Source organism: Lissotriton helveticus, chromosome 5_1 (genome assembly GCF_964261635.1).
Source record: "Lissotriton helveticus chromosome 5_1, aLisHel1.1, whole genome shotgun sequence".
Lineage (NCBI taxonomy): Eukaryota > Metazoa > Chordata > Amphibia > Caudata > Salamandridae > Lissotriton > Lissotriton helveticus.
In genome coordinates this window covers 402,622,354-402,637,313 of record NC_136065.1, presented here as the reverse complement: position 1 = coordinate 402,637,313, position 14,960 = coordinate 402,622,354, and the positions used below count along the sequence as shown (strand labels likewise).

The window sequence follows — 14,960 nt, the reverse complement described above, 5'->3', positions numbered from 1 at the left end:
TGAATAAGATGCAGGTTGGCATGAATGACGCTGCTAGGCTTATTTTTAAAAAGTCAAGGAATACCCATGCATCCCCCCTTATGCGAGAACTGCACTGGTTGCCAGTGAAACAAAGGGTGATGTTTAAAGGGCTGTGTATTGTACACAAATCCCTCTATGGTAAGGCGCCGATCTACATGAAATCCCGCCTAATCCCCTATAGTCCAGCTAGGGTGCTACGATCTGCGGATGCCATTCTTCTTACTCAACCACGTTGTAGATTGGCCACGGTGGGCGGCAGTGCCTTTTCTTATACACTCCCATCAGCTTGGAATAAGCTGCCAATGGAACTGCGGAAGGAAACCAATTTGCTGTCCTTCCGAAAGAAATTAAAAACAGTACTTTTTCAACAAGCATGGGGTGATCGGTAATTTTATGACTAGCTGTTCTCCACTGTACTCGATGTTCGATTTTGACAAAGCGCTTAGAGACCTCTGGGTTATAACGCGCTATATAAATCAAATAAATAAATAAATAAATAAATATTGACCAGCGCAACGCAGCAATCCTTGTGCTTCTGGACCTGTCCGCGGCCTTCGACATGGTGGCCCATGCAATTCTCCTGGAAAGATTAAACACCTGGGAATACAGGGCACGGCCCTGTCATGGATCGGGTCCTTCTTTGAGTACCGGTCACAACAAGTTTTTCTACGTCCCTTTGTCTCTTCCCAGAAATCCCTGGTGTGTGGGGTTTCCCAGGGATTGCATTGAGTCCACTCCTTTTCAATGCTTACCTCTCTCCGCTTGCAGCCCTGGCCGAACCCCTCGTAGCGAAGGTGATTTCCTATGCAGAGCTTCTGTTCTCTTTTAATGAACAACCTGAGGCTGCATTTGTCATCTTTAGAAGGTGTCTGAGTAACATCTCAGCTTGTATGACCCAAAATCGCCTAAAGGTGTACTCGAATAAAACCAATGTGCTCTTCTTCAATCAGCGGGCCTCCCCACCCGCTGCGCTCTGGTGGCCACAAGAACTGAATCCCCCTCCTGAGCCAGTAGACTTGGTCAGGGTCAGATTTGATAGCAATCTTTCTTGCAAATGTCAGATTCGGCAATCTCTTCCTCCTGCTTTGGGAAATTGTGAACTCTAATGAAATTCCTCCACTTCCTCCCATTGGACTGCAGGAGGACAGTAGTTCAGGCCCTAATTACATCTCACCTGGATTACGCTAACAGTCTCTACTTGGGACTCACCGCATATCTGACCCGCAGACTGCAAATGATTCAGAATGCTGCAGCTAGATTTATCTGCAAGGTACCCTACTGTCACTCAATCACTCCCCACCTGAGAAAACTTCATTGGCTGTTTGTCATCAGTCTAATAGAATTTAATGCACTCACCCTGGCATACAGAGGCACCAGGTGCCGAGGCCCGGCATGTCCGAGAGTCAGACTCCAACACTACCAACATGACCGGGCCTTGAGATCCAACCACCTGAAGCTCCTCATCATTCCTCGCTTTTGTAAGGCAAGGATAGGCGGCAGAGCATTTGTGGTAAGGACCGCAAAACTCTGGAACATCATGCTGCTCACTCTCCACTTGACTGAACCAGAAACCAGCATTCCGGCAAGCTCTAAAAACCTGGATCTTCAACCGTTCCTAATCCTGTGTGCACCCTGTGTCAGTCGACTGCTTTTGCGTCGGCACACCTCCGCTGGAGGTAGCTGTGCACTCTATACATTTCTTAATAAATAAGGTTGCAATACAGTAAAGTATCTATCTCTTATGATGCACTGTATATAGTAGTTGAAGAGCAAGGTACAAAACAATCGGATAGAATATAAAAATGGGTGAATGACAATTTCAAAAGAGCTCTCTTATGACATATTTATTTTCTAGTAGTAAGGCTTTAACTTCCTTCCTGAAAAGCCTGAATGAGGTAATTGCTCTCATTGAGGGTGCAGAACTCAATCATGGAATTGCCTGGGCCGTGGGTTTGGCCTGCCCGTACATTGGTATAAACACCCGATGACGCCATAACTGTGCCTTAAACAATCTGCTTGAAACTGGATATCTGATAAATGCATGGGGTATGTAACCGGAACCCTGTTTCCTTTCTTTGTTTTATTGCCTCTTTTGATATATGTAAATCAATAAAATTGAGTTTAAAAAAAATAAAAATTTGAGGGTGGCAGGTAGTTCCATCTTTTTGGAAAGGATCCGCTGAAAGTGCAATCATGTGTTTTCATTTTTTTTTAAATCTGGCTGGTTCTGGTATGAGGTGTTTAGCACTTCTAGAATTCCTTCTGCCTCTTAATAGCTTGATCCTATGTGCTATGTATGTAGGAACAGAGTTGTGTAGAGCTTTGTGGGTTATGCATGCAACCTTCAGTTACATCCTAGCTTCAACTGGGAGCCAGTTGAGTGATGGGGAAATACAATAATAATGTTGTGTGAACAGTTAATAGTCTTGCAGCTGAATTTATTGTTGCTTTTATTGGGGCTAGGCCAGCTTTCTGTAGACCTATGAGTGTGGCATTCCCATAGTCCAGTCTTGAGAGCACTAGAGATTGAACCACCATTTTGAGGTCTCCTAGAAGTGTGAAGGTTTTTAATTTTCTTAGAAGGTGCACATGTAGGTTAGCGTGCTTCTGGTTGCAGCTTGTAGTGAGCTTGCATGTTTAGATTTGAGTCTAGTGTGATTCCTAGTGATTTAACAGAGTCACGGATGGTTGGGATGAAGTTTAGCGATTTGAGGGTATGAGTCCATAGTTGAGGTTGTTGAGATCTAAGGGGTGGGGAGAAGAGAATTAATTTGATTTTCAGTGGATTTAGATTTAGATGGTTGTGCACCAGCCAGTCCTGTGTTTCCTCAGGGTGCCATCTAGTCTCCGGATATCCTCTGGAGAGGAGAGCTTGATGTAGAGTTGAGTATCATCAGCATATATGTGGTACAAGATTTTTGATTGTTTAAGGAGTTCAGTGAGTGGTTCCATTTATATAATTAAGAGCGCTGGTCTAATTTTAGATCCATGCGGAATGCCCCTGTTGATGTCTTCTGCATCTGACAGGGTGTTGCCGATTTTGACTCTTTGTTGTTGGTTCTGCAAGAAGGAAGGGAACTAGTGAAGGATGGCTCCTGTTCGGCCCAATCTGAATTAAAAAGTTTATCTTAGGCATTTGTAGCTGACCATGTCAAACTCCGCTCATAAATCCAGAAGAAGTAGGTGACAAGATATGTTTTGGTCTATTGAAGCTTGTATATCATCTAGAATGTTTAGAATGGTGACCTCAGTATTGTGCCCTGGCCTGAAACCTGATTGTAGAAGCAAGATTGCGGTTGACTGAGACTGAAGCAGCACGCAGGCCGCAAGAGAGCCCCTATCAGTATTTACATGCAGAAGTGATGAGATGACCCTTGAAGTGCAAGGGGAAGTGACACGCAGCCCCCCGAGAGTATTGGGGAACTATGTGCAGCTGATCGGTACAGTACTCGGACTGAGACACTTTAACAAACTGATCAGATTTGTGCCGGACCGGCCTCTCTGTGACTCTTACCTTACCGATACATCAGCTCCTGTATCAGCAGATGGCATGGGGCCAAAACCAGCCAGTGAAGCTGCTAAAGCAAAGACTGTTCATCCCACGCTCAAGGGCCATCCGGAGGTGGGAGAAACCAACATCAATGCTGCGGCTGTACTGACCGCACATACACCTCGACAGGGATGCCGAGGTCAACAAACTGAGCAACGTGAGCAAGCCCTGGACAAGAGAGAAAGAGGCGGGCCGCCAGGAAACATTGTCCGGCTGGCCCTACAATGGTTGAGCTTCTGAGAGGTCCTGCAGCGAAGAGGACTCAGACTGACGGGGATTCAGTCATGTGCAACACCAGCTTGGAGCAAGTTGTGGAGAAGGCGCTAGAGGCGGACGGCTCTCCAGGGACACAGGGAGGCAGTCAGAAGTCTGATTCAACCTGAAAGGAAGTTAGGCCTGGAGAGGATAACCCTCCTCTCCCACTGACAGTTAATGGTGGGCAAGGCAGCACTGACTTACCAGGTCCTGATAACTTGGCAGTAAGCCTATTGGGGGCAAGTACGGGAGCGGAGATGGGTGTTTTCCCTCGGGCCTTTCAAATTCCTCCACCAGAACCGTTGTCAGATCTCAGACAGGGTGGCTCATTGCATCCCACATGTTTAACTCTGGCAGAGGGTTGTCAGGGGTTGGAAAGGACCAACAGGATAGACTTGGAAAAAGTTAAGGAAAAGGAGCCAAGTGACTATTTCTTCTCCGTATCAGACTGGGCTGAGTGGTCAGATGATGGCTCTGGTGCCTCCACTGATTTCAGTAATGTTGATAGGGATCTAGATGAGGTTGTTGGAGCCCGGGCCAAGACCATACAGAAGAGAGGAAGAAAACCGGGAGATAGAGACCTCACCTGGGACTATACCCCTACAAACCAACTTGTTGGTCCCTCATCTAGCGGGCCATCTGTCTCGGATTTAAATGGACCAACCCCTCCAACGCTGGAAGCCATCTTTCAGGCTATATCAATGCACTGGGATGAGACACAACAAGATGGCCATAAGGCCCAATCAACTATGCGAAAGGTGCAGGGGCTGGTCAGGAAGCTGACCAAACCTGTAGCGCCATTGGAGAGCGGATGACGGATCTCGAGTCAAGGATTGTTACCACAGAGTCTGATCTCACAGCCACCCAAGAGTTAACTAAGTCTCATGAGTCCCAGCTAATCTATATACAATGGAAGCTGGAGGAGCAAGAGAACCACCAGAGGCGCAAGAACTTGCGGGTGCTTGGAGTTCCCAAAGGTGTGAAGGGGCAGATGCCTGTTCGTATGTTGTGGAGTTATTAAGAGGCGCATTCCTGGAGTTAACAGACTGGAACTGGGCCTAAGAGGTGCAACGCACAAATTGAGTCCCTGTTTTACAAAAGCAGCCAGTAAGGGAAGGAGCAATGCCACGAGCCAATCTAGTATACTTCAGGAATTTTTTACTGCATCAAGCAATCTTCGAAAAGGCCATATCTGAAGCAGGTAGGACCAAGGGTGGTGTCTCGTTTTTCGTTCGCCCGGACTTTTGCCACACTACCGTCGAAGGGCGCTGGCGGCTATGGCAATTGATCAAAGCTTTACAGGACAAAAACGCACAAGTCGTCTTGAACAATCCAGCTCGGCTAAAAGTGATCGGGGAGGGGGCAAACATGGTTTAATGTATCAGACATCAAAGCTAAAGAATATTTGGATAGCCTTACAGTGTAGAAATGGCTAGACTAAGCTAATCATAAGAAATTAGTTTATCACGGGAGTGTTTATAAAAGCATTAAATCAAGGTGGGAAAGTAGTGATTTGAACCAGTGGGTCTTCTATATTAGGGAAGCATGTATTTTGTTTTTGAACACAAGGATGAGATTTATAGGGCTCTCGGTCTAGCGCGTCGCATCCATCGCACACAAACCACAGCCTGAGTGCTTCTCAAGGGTTGTGGTGGGACGGGGAGGCGGGAGGATGGGAGGAGAAGGGGGCTGGGGAGGGGAGGAGAGAGGGGCTAAGGGAGGGCTGGGTGCAGGGCTGGAAACGTAAAGAAAAAACATACCCAGAGACGTGAAGGAAATGTGTCTACAAAAGAATCACAATATGAATGGATAAAAACGACTAGAGGTATATCAGCCGGGTACGGAGCTAAGTTCAGATGGGGTGGGTAACTATCTGCTCATTGAATATGGGAGCACTTAACAGTAGAGGGAAAAGGTCAAGGTTGGGAGAGTTTGCAAGGATGAGTGCCTTTGATAGAGTGTGTCTGCAGGAGACACACATCCCATGGGGAAGAAAGGTCTGATGGGTATTAGGGGTTATAATATATAGTGGTATGTACGTCTCAGAGCTCAAATATTCAAGGTGTGGCAATATTTGCAAAGACTGCCTTAGGACAGGCTAAACGCAAGGCTTCAGACGCACTGGCAAGGTGAGCAATGGTAGAGCTAGATGCTGGGCTTACAATTTGGGTGGCATATAGTTCAAACCAAGACAATCCACAGATTTTTGAAGACCTTGAGCTGGAGCTGGCGGCATGGCCCTGTCCATTAATTATGTGAGGAGATTTTAATATCTCCTTGGACACTCACCGAGGGGAACTATATCAAGGTATGTACCAAGGCTGAAAGCCAAGAGTGCACAGTGCTATGTCATCTCTCAAGAGTAGCCATGGCCTGGTCGATATCTGGGCAATTAAGAACCCCCAAAACCTGGGGTACATGTATTATCCTGCCCCCATAGCAAATATGTCAGGATTGATTATTTCCTAGCTACAAGGGACTTACTTAATGGAGTTGATATTAGGAAACTCCCTAAGGTGATCTCTTATCACAATCCATTCATTTTTGAACTTGAAGTGTAAAGGTTCAAAAGAACTCGAAATAAATGGACCTTCAATAGGAAACTCCTTTTAAATGATGTCTACATTGAGCACATTAAGAAATGGTCCCAAGAATGTTTTGATATAAATAGATACAGTGCTTGCAGAGGGGTTGTGTGGGATTCTTTTAAGGCAGGCCTTAGGGGCAAAACAATTAGCTTTGTTGCCAGGGCAAGAAAGCAGCGTGAGGCAAAGAATAAACAACTGATGCATAACCTAGCTGAAGCAGAAGACGAACATGTGCTTATAATAGCGCAGGGTCGGGATGTGGCTCGAACTCAACATCAAATAATTGCCCTCAATGAGGAAATAAATAGCTGGCTCACACAGAAATCGGCTGAAGAGTTTTAGTCCCAGCAAAATAACTCTTATAAAAAATGGTGAACTAGTGGGGAGGAGGCTAGGCCTACGAACCCATCAGAAAACAGCTCGGAATATAATATCTTCAATTAGGAAGGATGGCCAAATGTATACCGACACAAATTTTATATTACGGGTGTTTCAGGATTATTATCAACTGCTGTACAAAGGTGACATGGGACCAGCGGGAACATCACAGGATATATCCCAAATACGAACCAATGCAGATCTTGGGGAGGTGTTGGATAGCTCAGCTAAGGACGACTTAGAAAAGGGCATCTCACTAGAGGAGGTTCTGGTAGCACTGCAAGATTTGCCATCAGGGAAGGCTGCCGGCCACTATAAGATCCCCCTGGAATTGTATAGGATAATGCAACATCTGATGCCCCCCCTTTTACTTGATCTCTTGTAGGGTATACAATATCGTGGGTGCCCTCCAGAATCCTGGAAAGAGACGGATATCATTATCTTTCCAAAGAAAGGAAAACCAACAGACAATCCTTCCTCATATTGGCTGATATCCTTAATAAACTCGGATATAAAAATGTACTCGAAAATATTGGTTAACCGGCTAGGGAGGGTTATGGGACATCTGGTCTCCCCCTGGCAGCATGGGTTTATCTCAGGAAAAAAAAACAACGGATCACATCGGGAGAGCTATATCGCTATTTGACATCATGGCCGGGGCTGGGGGGCAGATGGCTATGATCCTCCTCGATGCAGAGAAGTCATTTGACCGGGTATCCTGGAGGTTTTTTGGGGGCGGTACTGGAGTTAAAAGGCTTCGGACCGCAAATTATAAAGGCGATTAAAGCCATGTACTCCGACCCAAGAGCCTGAATGCAATTGATGGGGAGAGAATCAGGAAACATATTAATATCAAAGGATTCTAGACAAGGGTGCCTCTGCTCCCCCATTTTACTTGCTTTGTATATAAACCCCTTGGTGGTAAAGCTGCTACGGAGCCAGGAGATTAAACTGGTCGTAAGCAGGCGATACGAGACCAAGGTGCTTGCTTACACCGATGATGTTGTTAACTACCGATCCGCAAGAGGAAATTAGGGCGATCACACATATTGCTGAGGGATATGGGCATGTATCAGGGTACGCATTAAATGAAGGGACGACAGCTGTTATTTGCTCAGAGAATATTGGGGCATATTATCAAGGGGGTTTATCTCCTCTTTTTTGGCTTTAAAACCAAGAAAGCGGAGATAAAATTATCTCCCTATTACCTAGCTGTCGCTAACACCAGTTTGCGACAGCTAGTAGGAGATAGCGACCATCTTGGGCCCCACTTTGCATGTCAGTGATATTTATCACTAATGACATGCAAAGTGGGCGTGCCAAGGTGTTAGCGACTGGAAACAGTCTCTAACATCGCTATCACCTATTACCAACTTTTGGAGATATTCGCGCTAAGCGCGAATATCTCCAAAAGCTAAAACCTGCCCCGTAGCAGTTCTTAGCCATGTTATCCAATGGAAGGTGGATAACATGGCTAAGAGCATTAGCTCGGTAATGCATGAATATCGCTGACTTTTCAGCGATATTCATGCATTGCGGCCGTTTTTTATCGCATTTGCGATAAACCTTGGTAATACCAAGGTTTATCTGCGATAAAAATCGCCGCAGCTCAGCGGTAAATTTTTGTCTCTAACCAAGCAATAGCGATAATTATCGCTATTGCTTGGTAATATGCCCCATTGTTTTTAATGACTCTAGGCGAGCAGAATCAGCAGTTTATCTCGGGGTCCACATTAGCTCAAACGTGGATGAAATCGGGAAAATTAATTTTGACCCCCTGGTAAAGTTTATATCAGCTGAATAATGGGCTGCATCTATCGATAATTGGAAGAGGGCATTTTTTTAAATGACTATGCTGCATAAAATCTTGTATCTATTTTGTTAAATTCCGCTCGCAGTAGATGAACAGATTTTGAAGACCTTGGAGTCCTTTTTTAACTTCATTTGGCTTTCAATTACTAATATTACACTATACTACTGGGCGTCTCTCCTTAATTAGATGTCTACCTTGTTTGCAGTAGATAGGGACAAGGAGGCTGGAAGTTTTGTCATGTTATGTTAAATGGGTTTTGTTAAGCACACAGCTACTCAATTGAGTATCCCACCGCTAGGCGTGATGACTGATATCGTTAAGCCTCAGTGACCGCTGATCGGGACAATAAAGCTGAAACAACCACGTTATCAGTGACTTCCTAAATGCCAAGAGATCCGGCATCATCCTTAGTTCCAACAGCAGGTTTTAGGATTAATCTGACCCCTACCCTGCTGCTTCTGGGATAGGATAGTTCTCTGGAGCTTGATACTGCACAGGAATACTGTATATTTGTGGGAAGAGCAGTATTTAGGATAATGCTAGCCGCCAGATGGAAGGACGCAGAGGCACCTACCTTCCAGATGTGGTTAGCTCGACTTCTTGGGATATATAATTACGAGACGGCATTGTATGCATGTAGGGGCAGACAGGCCTGACTCCATGGGGCGGGGGTTTGGTCAGTCATCTCAACGAGGAGCAGAGAAGCTAGGGGACCTTAATAATGCGGGGGGTTAAAGCGTGGTGATGGTTGACTTCCCCACCTCTAACATCTATTTTTTTTGGTATGCTGGATTATTTATGGATATAAGGGTCTTCTATCAATAAGCATGAACTATAAAGTTTATTTTTCTTTTTTTAGTTTGGTTTTAACTCCCTAGCTTCAAACATGCCTATACTACATTTTGTAATTGTTCTTATTGTGGATTAGCTCATCTGTGGTTTGTTTTTTTAAGTGATCTATTTGTATTATGCACTAACCTAAGCTATCAGAATTTTATTAACTTCATATGACCTATTGTTATTTAATCTTGTATATGACGTTATCTGGGTATGAATAAAAAAAAGTATTTTTAAAACTGTAAATGTGTTTAGAAATGGATTTTGAATCACAATGTGGAAAGGGTGTGTTCGTGTCTTCCTTCTAAATTGAAATTGCACTTGATGTATCAGTAGTTTGAACCAAAGAAAAGGTACTGACCCTTAAGGTAAGCTGATAACTGATTAGCAAAGGTGAGTGGGTCCTCTTTGGATCCCTTGCTCTTTTGGAAGCAAATTGGCAGCTTCAGGGGGAGTAGGTCACTGAACCCCCAACTCTAGGGGACCACTGTTTGTCTCGCTTACGTTTTTCAAAAGTGAAAACCTTTTTTATTAAAAGAAACCCCCTTTACCTAAAAAACTTGGGTCTGATTTAGAGTTTGGCAAACGGAATAGCCTACCACAAACATGACGGAGGACCCGTCTGCTGTATTACAAGTGCCATAGGATATAATACACTTCTAATATGGCAGACAGGACATCTGTTGTGTTTGTGATGGAGCATCTCATCTACCATGCTCTGAATTAGGCCCCTGGCCTGCTTTGAGCAAAAAAAGTATTCAGTTTTGAAATGCAAAGGAAGGCTTGTTGTTCTGCTTACCATTGCAGTCGTCCATTACAAGTATGTGTAGCCAATCAAAGTGATTTGCAATTTGCAACCAGTTCCATTAATATTAATTAGGCAGTCCATTCCGTAATTCACTTACATGTCTTGTTTTGCAAACCAACTTATTAATTAGTGTGTAGATCCTTTTGGAAAATAAGTTATAAGGCAAAGAAATGGTGAATATTTTGATTCAACTTCTTGAGACCAGTTCTTTAGTACATCTGTCCACAGATTTATCATTGTAACAATGTAAAGAGCAGAACAGACCAATTCCAGCTGCATATGTGTGTATGCTTTAAAGACAAGAGTACTCTCATCACTTACGTGGTCATAACTTTTTAAATGATATCACAAGCTTTAGATTTTTTGATCATCCTACTTGTATGTATAATTCAGTCACTAGTGACAGTTTTAAAAAACATTTTTGTTTCTAAAATGGCTGTTAATTGAAACTTTCAAATTAAAAATGTAAAGCAATGTCTATGAAATACAAGTCTGCATGTCTTCACTATTTTAAGCTTAATAATGAGAATTATAGTGCATGTTGTATGCATCTATATCAATGCGCTGAACATATTTTGTAAATATCATTCACAATTTGTAATAGACAAGTTTATTTATTTTCTGGAATGTCATTTTTTTCTTTTGTAGTTTAGTTTTTTTGCCACAAGTGACGTATTTTGTATTCTGAACAAAAATAGATTGAAATCTATCACCACAAATTTAATTGCATACCAAAAAGCATTATAAGCTATCTGAAAGATGATCTTCCTTCAAGACACACATTTTTGTAGTATTATCCTTCCAGGCAGCACCACAATATTGAGTTTCTTGTTTACAGAAATGGTTTTCCTGATTACATTACCTGAAGATAATGCATTTTGTCTTCCTGCATGTCTCTTAAAGGAAAGATCTGAGGAATTCCTCTTTCCAGTGCTGAAAACTCATACTTGGTAATGCGATCCATCACCATGATATCTCCTCCATAATTGTAGTCATAGGGTCTTTCATAAATCAAATCTGCGTGGATTCCACCGTCGCGACTGTTTTCTGTTGAAAAAATATGCTTACAATTTATTAAACCAATGCACTAGAGTATGTCCATTTCAAATTAGAGCTGTTTGCAAAAAATAAAAGAGCATTCATCCCTCTTTCACAATGAACATCATAGAGTACATTGAAATGTTTAACATAGTACCATATTTCTCTTTGGTTCCATCACCTCTATTTATCGTCCAGTGTGTCTTCATTTCACCCCGTCATATAGTTTTCTTATTTTGCAAAGTTTCTACTCATTCAATCAATGCTATTTTGGTTAAGAATTGGTAATGAATAGCCATAATATGTTGACACCTTTGAAAAAGATCTAAAAATGGTGAAAGGTTGTTGGCTCGTCTTACGTAGCATTAATTTGGATGTTATAGTTCACTTAGTTACTTCCCTATTAACAGGAACTCAATCCATTGTTTATCTTGGATTTCATATGTTCTGTAAAATAGTATTCTTTTGGCCTCTCAGTGCATTGCCACTACTGTGGCCTGTTCATACACTATGAGAACAGTAGGTTGTCAAATTAATAATAACTCGCTATGTATACGTTTGTAGTATTCGTGCATTGTAGAATGATACCCTGCTGCAATTGGGGCATGTATGAAAACTAGGTTGCAGGATATGTTGTGCATTGTTATGTATATTTTAGCCAACTGTATGCTGTGGTGGGCCCTGTTGGTTTTTCCCGGAGATCAAATTTTCCGATGATTAAAAATCTTACTCCAGTATTAGGTTGGATCTTAAAATTGATAACTGAAAAATCCACCAACTCATACAATCAAACCTTAAATCATATTTGAGCTACTTATTTTAATGTTGCAATGTTTTGAAAATAGCTTGTTCGCCGCACAATCCAACTACCATAGCCTAACAAAAGGTATACTTTAGCTAGTCCATTCAACACTTCTCTACTGAGGCAAATCACCAGCTCACACCATCAAAGTGGTTTTCCTAGGAGATGTCTGGCTACAAGCTTCAGAGGGAATTATCAGAAATATGTAGGTAGCGGAGAAATATTATAGGAAGAATGCCAATACATTGGTTGGTGAATGAGGCGTTTCCATGCGAGGGCCTTTAATGACACCACAACTTTTCTGCAAAGTAAATCTTCATGAGTTAGTGTTGCCTGGAGTTTCTTTGAAGGCTTAACTGATTAAAAGTGGGCAGAGGTGGGTGGAAAGAGAAGAGAAGTGATCTGTAGTTTCAGAGCTTCTCTATTCCATCCTCCACAGTGGAATACAAAGCACATGGGAAGTTACAAAGGGCATGCACCATACACCTGCAACACAGAAGATAAAAAAAATCCTGTCTGACGCAAGCAGATATTTTACTACTTGCTAAGAAAACAGTAGTCAGGAATGAATTGCTCCTTGCCCTGACTTGAATATCTGTGACCACAGACAACTCAGAACCAAGTGAAATGGATGTTAATAATCATCCGTTTAAATCTAAAGGGACCTGTGAAAATTGAAAACAATCATGTAGAAGTTCCTGACCAATAATAGGGAACACATAACCTTTTGTAAAGAAGTCAACTTCCAAGCAATTAACCGTGAAGTGCATGTATCATGACTGCAACCACCTTAAAAACTATTTGAGACTTTCCAATAGCCTTGTATTAGAAGAGCAGTGTGCAACAAAAGAAGGAAATAGTATGTTTGTGGCTCTGCCCTTCTCATCATTTTGAAGCATCCCTATGTCTGGCTGATTAGCCATGTTAGAAATATGTTTTCATTAAAGTACTCAATGTCGTACCAGGATCATTCATTATTATCAGCCTTTGTTGTCTTTATCTCTTATTATACTATTTAGCTTGGTCTTATCAGCTCACCAATACTTGAGACAGAAATTCATTTTACATGACCAGTGTTCCTACAAACTTCCCAATTGAACTTCACCTTTAAAAAACATTGATATCACTTTATGGAGGCTCAATACGAAATCCTATATTTACCTAATAGCTGATTGTTTGTAATATAACCATAGTTTATTTGGATGCCTTTGCCTATGTGATTTTGGGTTTAGTTTGTCATCTTGGTGAACTAGTTTAGACCGTAATGATTAAGTCAGCGTTGGTTACCGTTAATTATTTCTATAAGAGCCTGCTGTATGAGCAAGCAGATTTAAACAGCGGATACACATTTTGGGACAACTTTTACTACCTGTGATTTTGCAATGAGACCTATGTAGTGATAGGTCATGTCACAAAATGTCCATAGGCAGGGATGATAGAATAGCCTGCCTAATTAATATTAATTAGATAGGTCACTATCTGCAACGAACTTTGATTGGCAATTGGCCAACTCTGGGATGGCTATGTACATTCCCATTCCCAAAAAGAAGCATTTTTTAGAGGAAGTTGTGTTCTTTAAATAAAAATGGCCGGCTAAAATTTTTTTCACCACTTGGAAAGATGAGAGAGATCGTATAGTGGTTCCTCGATCACTGCATACTCCCCTTGAGGCCACATGATTCCCAAAGGGGCAGCTATCTCATGAAGACATCTTTCCTGTTGCAAATGAGATGTCAATCCAAGTCGGGTAAAAAGAAGAGCAACTCAGCTCAGGTGTCAGTATCAGATCAAAGATTTGTGACTGCAATTGCAGTCCAAATCATTTATTCATGTAATTATGAATAGTAATTAAGTGGAGGGGAGGCCCTTTCACACCCTTGCCTGATTGTAATTCAGAATTAGCTTCAAACCCCTTTTGCAAGTTGGAAATGCTTTTCTGACTCGCAAAGTGGATTAAGAGCCAGATGCACGAAGCTTTAGCGATTCACAATTCGGTCGCTATGTACTTTACGACCACTATTTGGAGGAATTGGTATGTTCGAAACCCATTCACAAGCTGAGAATAGTAAAGCAAATGTATTGTGTTTTTAAAAAAAATTCGGACGCATTCAGCGATTCACTATTAGGAAGTACCAAATAGTGATTCGAAAATTGTATGTTCAATAAAGTCACGATTAGGGAATGAGAAAATATTTAGCACATGAAAATTATCACCAAGTCAGAATAGGTTGTAACTGACTGCAACCAATAAAATAAAGCCCAAAATGCATTAAACTCCTTTCAAAATGGCAGCATTGTACATAATAGCAAGGAGAATGAGGATTTTGGCTCAGTGAGGAGGAGGAGACAGGAGAGGATATACAGAATCAGAGTGACCATCTTCAACCAGACAGAGAAGGAAATCTCTGACAAATGCGGACTGAGTAGTGCTGTAATTTGAGATCTCATTGCAATCCTGAGACCACACCTTGACAGCAACACACTGCGCAATAATGCCATTCACACACATGTGAAGGTGCTGTGCTCACTACACCTGATAGCATCTGGTAGTTACCAGGGTTGCGTTGCTGGTGGTGTGTGTCAGAGTGCATTGCCATTTTTTGTGTGCATTCCTCGATACCATAGTAATATATATCATGCAACCCAATCAAGCACAGAAATCCAACCACAACATTAGATGTTCATAGGAGAGCCAATTTTTCGCATAGGGTAGGGTATGTGGATGGTACACATGTGACTGACTATATGCCCATCGCACCTGGAATATATTTTCTGTAACTGCAAAAACATACATTCACTTAACACACAAGTGGTGTTTAATGCACACATTATCACTGACATTGTATCTCAGTACCCCAGAAGCACCCATG

The 14,960-nt window shown here is 42.3% G+C and overlaps 1 protein-coding gene across 1 annotated transcript in view; it reads right to left on the bottom strand.

The window, feature by feature from the left end:
- Window positions 1-14,960, bottom strand: part of GPR153 (G protein-coupled receptor 153) — a 478,673-nt gene that overhangs the window by 8,942 nt on the left and 454,771 nt on the right. The window contains exon 5 of the mRNA XM_078642619.1: window positions 11,113-11,297. Coding sequence (XP_078498745.1) covers window positions 11,113-11,297 — 185 coding nt within the window. The remainder of the gene's footprint in view (window positions 1-11,112; window positions 11,298-14,960) is intronic.